The 13,820-nt window shown below is 42.1% G+C and overlaps 3 protein-coding genes across 8 annotated transcripts; 2 read left to right on the forward strand and 1 right to left on the reverse strand.

Annotated features, from left to right (window-relative positions):
• Positions 1-134: 134 nt before the first annotated feature.
• Positions 135-11,498, reverse strand: LOC6494316 (bcl-2-related ovarian killer protein homolog B). Of its 6 annotated transcripts, none has more exons than XM_001960509.4 (5): positions 11,398-11,498; positions 4,873-5,175; positions 4,662-4,808; positions 359-667; positions 135-300 (listed from the first exon to the last, which is right to left on the reverse strand). In XM_001960509.4, exons 2-5 carry the CDS (start codon positions 5,146-5,148, stop codon positions 136-138), a joined length of 897 nt encoding a protein of 298 aa, XP_001960545.2. In that variant the 5' UTR covers positions 5,149-5,175; positions 11,398-11,498; the 3' UTR covers position 135. The 6 variants fall into 6 exon arrangements, with proteins under 6 accessions (XP_001960545.2, XP_014762734.1, XP_014762735.1 ...); XM_014907248.3 differs by having other exon boundaries at positions 4,873-5,107; positions 11,050-11,490; XM_014907249.3 differs by having other exon boundaries at positions 11,050-11,490.
• On the forward strand, positions 6,062-7,946 carry LOC6496252. The gene is made up of 3 exons (XM_001960510.4): positions 6,062-6,525; positions 6,584-7,186; positions 7,247-7,946. Exons 1-3 carry the CDS (start codon positions 6,062-6,064, stop codon positions 7,944-7,946), a joined length of 1,767 nt encoding a protein of 588 aa, XP_001960546.2.
• Positions 11,499-11,714: 216 nt separating the features above from the next.
• LOC6496253 lies at positions 11,715-13,679 on the forward strand. The gene is made up of 3 exons (XM_032451184.1): positions 11,715-12,191; positions 12,247-13,011; positions 13,066-13,679. Exons 1-3 carry the CDS (start codon positions 12,122-12,124, stop codon positions 13,560-13,562), a joined length of 1,332 nt encoding a protein of 443 aa, XP_032307075.1. The 5' UTR covers positions 11,715-12,121; the 3' UTR covers positions 13,563-13,679.
• The last annotated feature ends 141 nt before the right edge of the window (positions 13,680-13,820 follow it).

A 13,820-nucleotide genomic window follows, 5' to 3' on the forward strand; every position in this document is an offset into this window, starting at 1 on the left:
AAGACACTTCGCATGTTTACTTTTCCACCAGTTTTTAGGCAAAGCTTTGATTAATTATTCCAAAGCTTTGAGAAAAGCTGCTAAATACCATAGCCAGTTTTTGGGCGAATAAATATCAAGTAAAACCCATTGAATTCAGTTGGTAAATCGTTGGTATATTTTCGGTACTATCGTGCTTATTATAAACCGCAAGATCATAAAAAATAAGATCAAGCCAAAAACAACACCAATAACTAAGGTTGTCCATTCCAATGGATTCAGGCTATTGGAAGTGGGCAGAACATGGGTATTTATGCCACTCTGAAAAGGTAAAGCATTTTATTAAATGTATCATTAAGTAGACGTCAAATTGTCTCACCCATCCACCGTTTTCATTGATCCAAGGAACCAGCTCATCTTCGATCACCTCGGATACACTCTCCATTAGTTTTGGCAGGTACTCCGGATGCCCCTGACGCACACAATCGACGGAGAGGCCACCGGCTATCGCAAACAGTGATATGACCTTGCTCCAGGTTATCTCCACCCGGAAGAGCTCTCGACCGACGGCACCCAGGAGGAGACTCACTGCATCAGGTGTATGGAACTCTCCACCAGGATTGCGGCATATCTGACGAGCCACTCCACTGTAGACCCGCGGATGCATCCGCTCCAGTTCGTCACCCAGCTTAAACAGAAAATAGAAGTCCCTATTAATACGCAAAAAAACCTTATATAAACTTTGGATATATATTTTTTATCCCTTTTTCTGTTGGAACCCCTTGCCAAATCCAGGATTCTCATATACGGGTCAGTAGGATGTCTATATCTTTGCCAATTTGCATCCGATCCTCATGCGGTATACCTTAAACGGTTTCTAGATCGATTCCCAGCAAATCTGCATCAAAACCTGAGAACAAAATTTTTGATCGATATTTTTTCAATTTTTCTGATTCTGATTCCCCTTGCAGAATCCAGGATTCTCATATATGGGCCAGTTGGATGTCTATATCTTTGCCAATTTGCATCCGATCCTCAAGCGGAATACCTTAAACGATTTCTGGATCGATTCCCAGCAAATCTGCATCAAAACCTGAGAACAAAATTTTTGATCGATATTTTTTCAATTTTTCTGATTCTGATTCCCCTTGCAGAATCCAGGATTCTCATATATGGGCCAGTAGGATGTCTATATCTTTGCCAATTTGCATCCGATCCTCAAGCGGAATACCTTAAACGATTTCTGGATCGATTCCCAGCAAATCTGCATCAAAACCTGAGAACAAAATTTTTGATCGATATTTTTTCAATTTTTCTGATTCTGATTCCCCTTGCAGAATCCAGGATTCTCATATATGGGCCAGTACGATGTCTATATCTTTGCCAATTTGCATCCGATCCTCATGCGGTATACCTTAAACGATTTCTAGATCGATTCCCAGCAAATCTGCATCAAAACCTGACAACAAAATTTTTGATAGATTTTTTTTCAATTTTTCTGATGGAACCCCTTGCAGAATCCAGGATTCTCATATATGGCCCAGTGAGATGTCTATATCCTTGTCAATTTGCATCCGATCCTCAAGCGGTATACTTGTAACGATTTCTAGATCGATTCCCAGCAAATCTGCATCAAAACCTGAGAACAAAATTTTTGATCGATATTTTTTCAATTTTTCTGATGGAACCCCTTGCAGAATCCAGGATTCTCATATATGGGCCAGTAGGATGTCTATATCTTTGCCAATTTGCATCCGATCCTCAAGCAGTATACTTTAAACGATTTCTAGATCGATTCCCAGCAAATCTGCATCAAAACCTGAGAACAAAATTTTTGATCGATATTTTTTCAATTTTTTCTGATGGAACCCCTTGCAGAATCCAGGATTCTCATATATGGCCCAGTAGGATGTCTATATCTTTGTTAATTTGCATCCGATCCTCAAGCGGAATACCTTAAACAATTTCTAGATCGATTCCCAGCAAATCTGCATCAAAACCTGAGAACAACATTTTTGATCGATATTTTTTTTAATTTTTCTGATGGAACCCCTTACAGAATCCAGGATTCTCATATATGGGCCAGTAGGATGTCTATATCTTTGCCAATTTGCATCCGATCCTCAAGCGGAATACCTTAAACGATTTCTACTTGTATTCCCAGGAAATCTGCATCAAAACCTGAGAACAAAATTTTCGATCGATATTTTTTCCATTTTACTGATGGAACCCCTTGCAGAATCCAGGATTCTCATATATGGGCCAGTAGGATGTCTATATCTTTGCCAATTTGCATCCGATCCTCAAGCAGTATACTTTAAACGATTTCTAGATCGATTCCCAGCAAATCTGCATCAAAACCTGAGAACAAAATTTTTGATCGATATTTTTTCAATTTTTCTGATGAAACCCCTTGCAGAATCCAGGATTCTCATATATGGCTCAGTAGGATGTCTATATCTTTGCCAATTTGCATCCGATCTTCAAGCGGAATACCTTAAACGATTTCTAGATCGATTCCCAGCAAATCTGCATCAAAACCTGAGAACAAAATTTTTGATCGATATTTTTTCAATTTTTCTGATGGAACCCCTTGCAGAATCCAGGATTCTCATATATGGGCCAGTAGGATGTCTATATCTTTGCCAATTTGCATCCGATCCTCAAGCAGTATACTTTAAACGATTTCTAGATCGATTCCCAGCAAATCTGCATCAAAACCTGAGAACAAAATTTTTGATCGATATTTTTTCAATTTTTCTGATGGAACCCCTTGCAGAATCCAGGATTCTCATATATGGCCCAGTAGGATGTCTATATCTTTGTTAATTTGCATACGATCCTCAAGCGGTATACTTTAAACGATTTCTAGATCGATTCCCAGCAAATCTGCATCAAAACCTGAGAACAAAATTTTTGATCGATATTTTTTCAATTTTTCTGATGGAACCCCTTGCAGAATCCAGGATTCTCATATATGGGCCAGTAGGATGTCTATATCTTTGCCAATTTGCATCCGATCCTCAAGCAGTATACTTTAAACGATTTCTAGATCGATTCCCAGCAAATCTGCATCAAAACCTGAGAACAAAATTTTTGATCGATATTTTTTCAATTTTTCTGATGGAACCCCTTGCAGAATCCAGGATTCTCATATATGGGCCAGTAGGATGTCTATATCTTTGCCAATTTGCATCCGATCCTCAAGCAGTATACTTTAAACGATTTCTAGATCGATTCCCAGCAAATCTGCATCAAAACCTGAGAACAAAATTTTTGATCGATATTTTTTCAATTTTTTCTGATGGAACCCCTTGCAGAATCCAGGATTCTCATATATGGGCCAGTACGATGTCTATATCTTTGCCAATTTGCATCCGATCCTCAAGCGGTATACCTTAAACGATTTCTAGATCGATTCCCAGCAAATCTGCATCAAAACCTGACAACAAAATTTTTGATAGATTTTTTTTCAATTTTTCTGATGGAACCCCTTGCAGAATCCAGGATTCTCATATATGGCCCAGTAAGATGTCTATATCCTTGCCAATTTGCATCCGATCCTCAAGCGGTATACTTTAAACGATTTCTAGATCGATTCCCAGCAAATCTGCATCAAAACCTGAGAACAAAATTTTTGATCGATATTTTTTCAATTTTTCTGATGGAACCCCTTGCAGAATCCAGGATTCTCATATATGGGCCAGTAGGATGTCTATATCTTTGCCAATTTGCATCCGATCCTCAAGCAGTATACTTTAAACGATTTCTAGATCGATTCCCAGCAAATCTGCATCAAAACCTGAGAACAAAATTTTTGATCGATGTTTTTTTTAATTTTTCTGATGGAACCCCTTGCAGAATCCAGGATTCTCATATATGGGCCAGTAGGATGTCTATATCTTTGCCAATTTGCATCCGATCCTCAAGCGGAATAGCTTAAACGATTTCTACTTGTATTCCCAGGAAATCTGCAACAAAACCTGAGAACAAAATTTTCGATCGATATTTTTTCCATTTTACTGATGGAACCCCTTGCAGAATCCAGGATTCTCATATATGGCTCAGTAGGGATGTCTATATCTTTGCCAATTTGCATCCGATCTTCAAGCGGAATACCTTAAACATTTTCTAGATCGATTCCCAGCAAATCTGCATCAAAACCTGAGAACAAAATTTTTGATCGATATTTTTTCAATTTTTCTGATGGAACCCCTTCCAGACTACAGGATTCTCATATATGGCCCAGTAGGATGTCTATATCTTTGCCAATTTGCATCCAATCCTCAAGCGGTATACCTTAAACGATTTCTAGATCGATTCCCAGCAAATCTGCATCAAAACCTGAGAACAAAATTTTTGATCGATATTTTTTCAATTTTTCTGATGGAACCCCTTGCAGAATCCAGGATTCTCATATATGGCCCAGTAGGATGTCTATATCTTTGTTAATTTGCATACGATCCTCAAGCGATATACTTTAAACGATTTCTAGATCGATTCCCAGCAAATCTGCATCAAAACCTAAGAACAAAATTTTTGATCGATATTTTTTCAATTTTTCTGATGGAACCCCTTGCAGAATCCAGGATTCTCATATATGGCCCAGTAGGATGTCTATATCTTAAATAAAATTTTTAATATCCGTAGTATTTAAATTAAAGTCCTAGAAGTAAGCTTACCACTTGAACGGCTGGAAACACATCTCTTACGATGCCCATGGAAGTCGATCCAAGAATGCTTCGAATGCGCTGGAGACCCAGTTTTTTATTAAACAAGCCCGATCTTCTCAAGCGTCGTTTGATGTAGTGGCCGCATAGACAACGACCCTTGATAAAAATACAATTTTGGAATAAGAAGAGGTACGATTTTTTCAGGATATTATCAGTCTACCTGCGTAATGATGTCCTGTGCTGGAATTTGCGCCGCCTTCCAGCCAATCGTGTAGGACAGCTTCCGGGTGACCACATCGCTGACATTGCTTAGCCTCCGCCTTGTCGTCTCCCGCGGGCCTCCGCCCACTTCCAACAAGGAAGCTGAATGGAGAGTGGCGGGAAAGCTGAACTTCCTTCGATTCTGGGCCTGCAACAGTCGTTCACTTTGTGTGGTGGCCATTGGGAATCCGTTGCTGAAATTATCATTATTCGTGGGATACGAGGTGCCGGGCATGTTTGGGAGGCGAGATCGTTCGAGATCCTGGGGGAAATGTCTTATAAGTATGGCAAGAGGTGGCTAGACTTAAGTAATAGTTTCCACTTATAGTTTCTATCGGATCCCCCGCGATGTGTAGCCAAGAGTGTCTTGTTAAATCAATTAATGGCACATAGTTTGAGAAATCTTAGAGCTACAGGAAAAACCTGTCGCACAATTATATCAAAAATAATTGGCTCGATATATAAATTTCATGTTTAGCTTATAGGCGACCATAATTGGGTGTCTCTTAAAGCTAGTGAATGAACTCTGAAATCAGATTAAAAGAACACTTCCCACGTATCATAATTTTTACACAACAAAAATAGTTTTAATCTTTTTAAAAATAATGTGTTCTATAGAGTGAGGATATCACTTAAATAACTATAAATGTTCACTATCTTAATGTTAATGTAGTTACTTTGATATCATATTTTTAAACAATTTTAATTTAATATTTTTCCATGTTTACTTTTTCATTATAACGCTCATCAATGACTCTGCTTGCCTGTGGTGCCCAAAATGGAAACATTAACGGACAGATTGTCGGCTCGTTAGGTTTGATTGGCTTCTGGCTAACAGCGATCAGAAATCCGCAATATGGCCAAAATGTTGCTCTGTTGCAGCTGTTGTCATTAGTTGTCCACAAGCGAGATGTCAAATGGCCAAATGATTTGTGGGACGGTCAGTGGATCGGCCAGTGAATCGAAGATGGAACCGACTTTGGTGGTTAATTCCCCGGAGATCACTAACAATTAGTTTTACATAACCTGACCCACTCAACGCATTCGTGACCAAGGAAAGTCCACTGCTTGGACATCAAAATCGTGTGGTGTGTCCCTTAAAATATTTCGACCATTAAAAGTGATAGCTGGGAAAGTACTCCAAGAATATGAAAACAATCCAGGTCACCCCAGTCACGCCTCCTGGAGCTTATAAAAGTATCGATCACTTAGGGCCCGATCAGTTATACTCCAAAATGTCAACCAAGTGGTCGTCTCTAGTGCTTTACATCTCCCTTTTGGAACTACTTATTGTCCAGGGATCTTGGGCGGATGTGGCACACTTTTTCGCGGCGCCCGTTGAACAATTGGGGAACTATCTTCATGGACAGGTGCCCTTCCAACTGGGCCTTTCTCCGCCGGGCCTTTATGGACCTCCGCCGGTACCCCCTAGTCCTGTGACTCCTTCACCAGTGGCCCCCGTATCCACCACGGAATTCAGTTTGCCGGAGATCATCGAAAACCGCAGTGTAAAGTTTCAAGGAAGTGGGCATGGAAACTTCATACCTCTAAGTCAGAACTATCTGCCACCGGCTTTTGAAGAGCGTCCTAACTATGAAAGTCCCAAGCCCAGGTTAGTAATGAAGATATTTTGTTAAAAAATGTTAAAAATACATCTCTTATCTGTACAGTGAAGAGGCCTATCCAGCCTACTATTATCCGCAACCACCTGCCGGAGGTATCCTTGCCACTTCTATTCCCACAACTACAACACCAAGACCAATAATTGTCGCAGATCCTGGGGAAGCTATTGAAACGATACCCTCGCCAGGATATGACTACCATGCCCCAGTGGCTGTCCCAGTGATCACCCAAAAGCCCTCAACACCAGCTCCTGTTTATTTGCCTCCCAGTGAGGGAAGCCAGGATCAAAATCAGCTCAGACTTCGTTTGAAGGATATGCGTTGCTTGTCCTCAGGTTACTTTCGAGCTGTCCTAAAGCTGGACAGCTTCTTGGGAGCTGCTCCAACTGTGGAGCAGGACAACGATGATATCCAGGACAAGCGCTGTGAACTGAAACTGTCGCGAAGTTTCCTTTTCTTGGATATTTCTGGCGAGAACTTTGAGCGATGTGGTGTTCGCTCCTGTGGCCAGGATCTTTGCTTGCGATTGCGTTTTCCCGCCATCAGGGGCTTGAGGACCAGTGGGGACTCTATTTTAACTCTTCATTGCAAATCCCAGGAGCGGGTGGCAGTCAAAACACATGCCTTGAAAATGGGTGTGGCAAATGATGTGTAGGATAGCATATATTTACTCAATTAACTATATTTTAATTTTATTTATATAATTTTTAGACAATCTCGCAGTGTGGGCAGCTATGCCCATGGAGGCAATCAAAATCCCTTTCGAACTCATGTGGAGCTGCTGAGGAAAGGAAGTACTGGCTATACCCGACATCTGGAATCTAATGGAGCTGTTCAGTTGGGCGAGGAGTTGCTACTGAGAGCTCATGTGCTCGCAGGAGATGGCTGGAACTACACCAAACTAAGTGACGTCCAGCTGCAGAGGATTGGTTCTGGCGGAGAAGTGATCAACAACGTCCAGCTTGTCAGTTCAAGGGGCTGCTTGAATCCCGCCATGCAGGCCATTTGCGCCCATGCCCCCATTTTAGAACCTCCACTTGGACAGAGACTCCACTTCAAGGCGGTCATGTTTCCAGGGATGCGTAGTGGAGAGGTCCTGGTGATATCCATGCGGATCACCGGGTGCTTGGAGCACGAAGACTGCCAGGTCACTGCCCAGGATTGCCAGCCATCGGTGGGACTTCGGAGACGTCGGAACGTATCACACCGAAATGGCTCTGAGATCTCCGAGTTATCTCAGCTGACTTTCAGGGTTATAATGCCAGGAATGGAGGAAGAATCGCCTAAAGGGGATTCGGGGACCTCAGAGGTTAGAGAAATCTCAAAATCCCTGGCTCTTTTTGGCAGCCTGGGCTTTGTGGTTTTACTTCTGGCAGTGGCCATTGTGGCTTTGTACAAGTTTGGGAAATAGTAAATAAATGTCTTAGTTTGCTTTTGTTTCTGTAATAATAAACGCTATATATTATTCTCAAAACCATCATAAGCTGACCCACCCTAAAGCAATCTCCATGAGTGTTATCCAAGGCGCCAATCTGCAGCACCTGTCTCTTGTTCCATCAGAGTGTCTACCTGCCTGACGGGCAATTGACTTATCGCCCCTGTGGAATCGGTGTTTGCCCATTTCGAGATTCAAACAGAAATTAGCACTTAATAAAATTTTATTTATGTTCATGTCGCTTGTAATTGGCTTACCCAAAGACCAAAAAAATGGCTAAAAAAGATCTGTAAAATCTGTAAATGAAACTACCGACCGAGTGGCTGCGCGCGCAATTCGCAAATTGCGATCTGTGATTTAGTTATGGCCACTGGACTAAAACCGAAATTTTATCACGTTTTCACGCTTCGAGCGCGGCTAATGAAACCTCACTCACAGTTGACTGTTTTGGGATCGAAATTGTTGGGGTTTTGGCTTTGTTATTTGGTGCAATTTGTAGTAGTTTTCGTATGATAATCCGTCGCTTTGGTGGCTGGCAGTTTACGCTTAATGGGCATGAAAACTCAGCCGCCAATTAGTGGAGGATTGTCAGTCTTTTGGAGCTCCATGGGTGGCCAAAATGTTTCATGTTGCAACTTAATTATGCTTTGGGGAATTGCTAAAAATATTTGTAGCTGATAGAATTTTGAGAAATCTTAAAAATTCAAAGACTTTCTTGCGCAGAAATCTGACCTAACCCAACACAAGATTCCCACAACTGAGATCATCGGGTGCCCTCGATTGCATTCTCATCTCCACTTGGGGAATGCGGCCCGATGTTGTGCACCATGGCTGGGTAATTAATAATCCCGACACGTTCCGGCTCGAACACAATCGGTGGTACTGCACAGCCTGCAGGCGAGGCTACTTTGTCTTTGTCGCTTAAATGGCAGGCGAAATGTTTGCTGAACATAAATTAATGTCGTCCCCAACTGGCGCTTAAGTTCGGCTCAGCTCCAATCTCCAATCCGTGTACTCTACTTGGTGGAGTGTACTCCACTCACTCCTCTCCACAGACATCGACTTCAGCAACAATTTACACTTTTCATTCAGCAGCCAAATCGGCCAAATGGCCAGTGGACATGGCCTAAACAATTTTCATGTCTCCGACGCTGGTCCGCTTAAATTATCGACTACTTAGTGCCTAGTTTAGCAATGGCTAATAAATATTTATGAGCGCACTTCATTTTAGCCAATATTCAATGGAGCAGCTAGATGTGGCTATATGTTTTTCTCATTTTTGGTTCTATGAATGGTTGGTAGTAGAGTAGCTCTCACTCTAGAAGGAGTTGGCCTTAAAAAGGGATGTAAAAAAGGCCTATTATCTATTAGTTGATTTATTCACAATTAGTGCAACTGCTCCACCTCTCCCCACTCCAAAAATGTACATAGCGCTCTGCTATTGGCTGGTTTGAACAAAAAAACACATATAAAAACTAAATCAACATCTCGGAATCGGCGAGTTGCCCGCACTCATTAGCAACTTTTATTAACCAAAAGTGTCAAATGCTTTATCTCTCGCAGCGATTGGCCCAGGCCGAGCTGGCCTAAACCGTTGTTAGGCATTTCATTTTTTTGTTTCAACCAACTTTATTGGCTGCTAAACGTGTTTCTTCTATTTTTTACTTGTGTATATTTTTTTTGTGCCAGGCTCTCAGACTGCGTTTTTAGCATTGTGAGCATGTTAACATTTGTGTTATTGATTTTTTACAACATTTGACAGTTACGCAGGCTCAGCTTGGAATTTCTTTGCATTTTTTCTGTATTTTTTTCAAGTTTCTGGCTCCGATTCGGAGCGCATGACAAACGATTTGAAGCAATTTGACTTTCGTCCGGTGATTGGTTAATCAAATCTGAGTTTATTAAAATGCCAGATTGCATTTAATTGCATTTTGGACAGGCGTGTCAGCAAAAAGGTAATTTTATATCATAAACGACACATAAAATGCTCAAAAATACTGTCATTTATTTCAGCCGCAAACTTGCGGTTTAATAGTTTTTTGTCTTCTCTCGTAGTTTAGTTTCAGGTGCCAGCCACCTCGGCCCGTCGAACGAGAGGTGAAAATGGGAAATTAGTAGCTTACACCACTTCTGTTTGCCGGCGCTGGCAGTTTGAAACTTACACCACCTCCAGACGCTACAGGTGGTAAACATTGTTCAGATCATTAACTGTTGATTTTGCACTTTTTGCAGCCGCCAATTTGCGTCATTCAAATCGAACGTGAACGGGGTGTGCTGGGGTTAATGGAGGGGCCTGGGGGTTAAGGGAGGGCTGGCCTACAGGTGCTTAGACCGTTAATAGGCCATATTTCTACGGGCCAAGCTGCACTCTGGTCTGGCTTAAAGGCTTCTAAAACTAGTGAGAGATGTTTGCGAGATAGTTACACCTAGAGTTTCTAAAGATCTTGGCTTATAGCCAACACCCACATATTCCTTTCCCAGAACTTACAGCCCTCTTATATCACCCAACCTCATGGCATTAAATTTCACCTCAAGCCGTATATAATTTCCTCGAATGGGCCAACAAAATCAAAGTGTCCAACTACCCACGTAGACCGATGTTCGGCAAACAAACAGACCTATAATCGAAATAAAACTGAAAAAAAACGCAGAAATCATTTATGACAAAGTCAATTGCGGTCTAGCTATCTCTGTCTCTGAATTGTGGGTGGAAGCTTTACGTCGATTATCCGAGGCAGTACGCCAGTAGCAGGCACATTAACCGAGAACACTCATTCACACACACTGCCCCACACACACACTCCCTCATAGCAAAACAACGAAATTTAATTAAATTAAAATTGCTGTTGGACTGTTTCTCCTTCAGCTGTTGCTTCTTTTTTTTTATTTTTTTGCCAGCTTACAGAAGTGCGTTCAACCCTAGGCTTTATTTTTCAAAAACCCTCATTTTTTAAAGGTCGAAACAGTTTGTTTTTATCCAAGGTATTATTTTCTGTTGATAATTCACTTAATCATGGTGTAATATTTTGCAATTAAGTTCACTTGTTGAGCAAACTCCACCCTTTCGTGGGCTTATCACCTTTCGCAATGGATCGAATTGATACGGATGTTTATCTTTGATTGTCGGATGCGCAATTTTCGCTGATAATGATAATGACTTGTTGTTGGGTATTATCTTTTTTCTGTTTCATTTTACGGTGAGACACTAATAAAGGGGAACTGTTAAATTCCGGCTGAGGCTGAGCATGGAAATTACTCAATTATTTATGCGAGCCGCGTTGTCTTTTGAATTGGATACGGAATCAGGTTGCTGGATATTCACGGTCACAGTTTGTTTGGTTGAAGGTTTCTTCATGTGCCATTTAATTATCACCGGAAACCACAAGTAATTGCTAGGAAATTATTCTTGCTTTCATAAGCCACTGACCGATTTTGGTTTAGGAAAAAATAAGAAGCGTGGCGAAAACGCAGCCGTAGCGCTAGCGTTCCGAACTCGGCGAAGGCTAAACTTGAATTGAAGTGTCAAACCAAATTGCCCGCCATCTACATGTTATCGATAACAATGTAAGTGTTGCAAAATACAAAAATTTAGCTAGTATGTATATTGTCTGTGTGTTGAATTTCAATAAAAGTCCTTGCTAGAAAAATCCTTTATTATTCTTGAAATAGTAGGTTTTCTTAACAACTAAATACTTAAAGATGTTATTATATATTTTTAAACTCCAGTGTGACCCCCCTCAAAAAGGAAAAATATTTTCCTTCGATAACAAAAAAGCTATCGAGCTATCGTCCGCAAGGGAATTTTTCTGCATTTAAATCCGTTCTTTAAGAAAAGTAGCTAACTTCAGCGATTTAATGTCGCTAACAATAACAAGCTTTAAACAGCCGCCTGGAGGAGTAGTAGCCAGGAAGACAGCCGTACCTTTTCGGCCAAAGCCGGAGGATTTCCAGCAAATACCAAAGTTAGGCAAACAGCTGATGCATGGAATTTACGAAGAGACGAGCACAACAGAGAATTACGAGCACAACATAATAACTAAACAAATCCATTATATTTTGATTAAAACAAGCTGGAACAAGGTATCACGCCTGTGAGAGCGACCTCTGAAGGCATCATTCTTAACCAGATTCCAGTTGTCTTACGACCCACCATGAAGAGAGCATCGACCACAACATCAGCGTCCACGACACCAATTGTGACTTCTCCAGGTTCTGTAGGACGTAAGTGAAAACATTTCCGTGTAAACTTGAATAATTTAGATCCTTGTATTTACAGAGATCCCGCCAAAGACGCCAAAGTATACAATACATGTTAGTTCCGGCAGTTCTCCCGCCTCATCCAGCAGTTCGGTGCAATGGAAAGTCCGAAGGGAGTCGCAGAACTTGGGCGTAGCTATAAACTCACTGCCGCCAAACACAATCATCAAGGCGACCACGAGGCCAGCAGGATTGTTGCCGGCCCCCTTACCGATGGTGACTTCGCCCCCAAGTACGCCCGCGAGCAGTAGGAGCTCCCTGCAGAGCACGCCGACAGTGTCCAGGGTTTCCTCCGCCGTCAGACAGGCTGTGTTTATCAAGAGGGAACTTCCCCAGCCTCAGAGGACTATGCGGAGCTTAACGCTAAGCCACGTGGAACAAGCTCCAATGCTTCATCTGGGAGTGGCTGCAGAGCACCTGCCGCTGTTGAAGAGGCACGTCTGCCGAACCGCGAACATCACCCACCTGGACGGCTATATTACTCTGCGAAAACTACGTCAAAATGAACCCTTTGCCCTACTTGCCGAACACTTCGAAGTCAGCGAAGCGGATGCGGAGGACACGTTCAAGCGCACTATCATCAAGCTGGCGCGTTGTCTTCGGACGCTGATCCGCTGGCCGGATGCCCAACATTACCAGGAACGGCTGAAGCACACGCCGATAGATTACAGAGCGAATCTGCTGCACGTTCGATCGCTGATCGAGTGCGTGGAAACGGACGTGGACGAGGAGTTTCGACTGGGTAGTCCCACCTACAAATTTATACTCTGCATCAACACAAACAGTGAGTTGGAATGAAACGTATAGAGTCTTAAAGGTAACATCCATAATCTTGCAGACATCATCAGCTATGTGTCCAGCGTATACCCCGGCAATTGTGACGATCTCCAGTTGTTCGAGGCCAGCAATTTTCGGGACATTATTCCCAAGTACCTGACACTGTGTGCAGAGCCGGGAAAGGCAGTGAAACGCACGAAAAGAATCGGAACCGATGAAGACTCGGCGGATGAGGAAGAGTTCCAGGATGGGCCAGCTCCATCTCTAAGCAAATACAATGCCCAGCGCATGACGGCCCGGCTAGCCAGCCAGCAGTCTCTCAGTGTTGTGGACGGAGCTCTCGTTTCGAAGAGAGCCGCGTCGATTCAGCTGCCAACCTTAAAAGTTCAAGAACCCGCCTGTAGAGCTCAGATGAGGGATTTGGTCGATGGCCTGAGGGAGTTCCGAATGCTTGGTCATTCCGCGATAGATCAGAAGTCCCTCCTGGGGTACCTCGATGAAATTTTAATTGTGGCCTGTGCCCTGTGCAATCTAAAGCGCCAGGAGCCACACTGCTAACACAGTGTGTAGGTCCAGAGAATGGCCTGTTTTAGGGCCAAGTGAGCATTTTTAGGAAGTAAGCTTAAAATAAATGTCGAATTTTAACTGTGAAAGAAACACTCTTTTGGAAAACAAGTAGTCGTTTAATTTTCACATTTTAATTTTAAACCGAACATAAGGACAGGATATGATGTGTTTATTAATAAGCGTGACTGCTTTCCTTTATTTTGAATTCATTAATGAGTATTTGTTTTGTTTTTTCGCAAAATGTCAGAA

The sequence above is a fragment of the Drosophila ananassae genome, chromosome 3L (genome assembly GCF_017639315.1).
Source record: "Drosophila ananassae strain 14024-0371.13 chromosome 3L, ASM1763931v2, whole genome shotgun sequence".
Classification (NCBI taxonomy): Eukaryota; Metazoa; Arthropoda; class Insecta; order Diptera; family Drosophilidae; genus Drosophila; species Drosophila ananassae.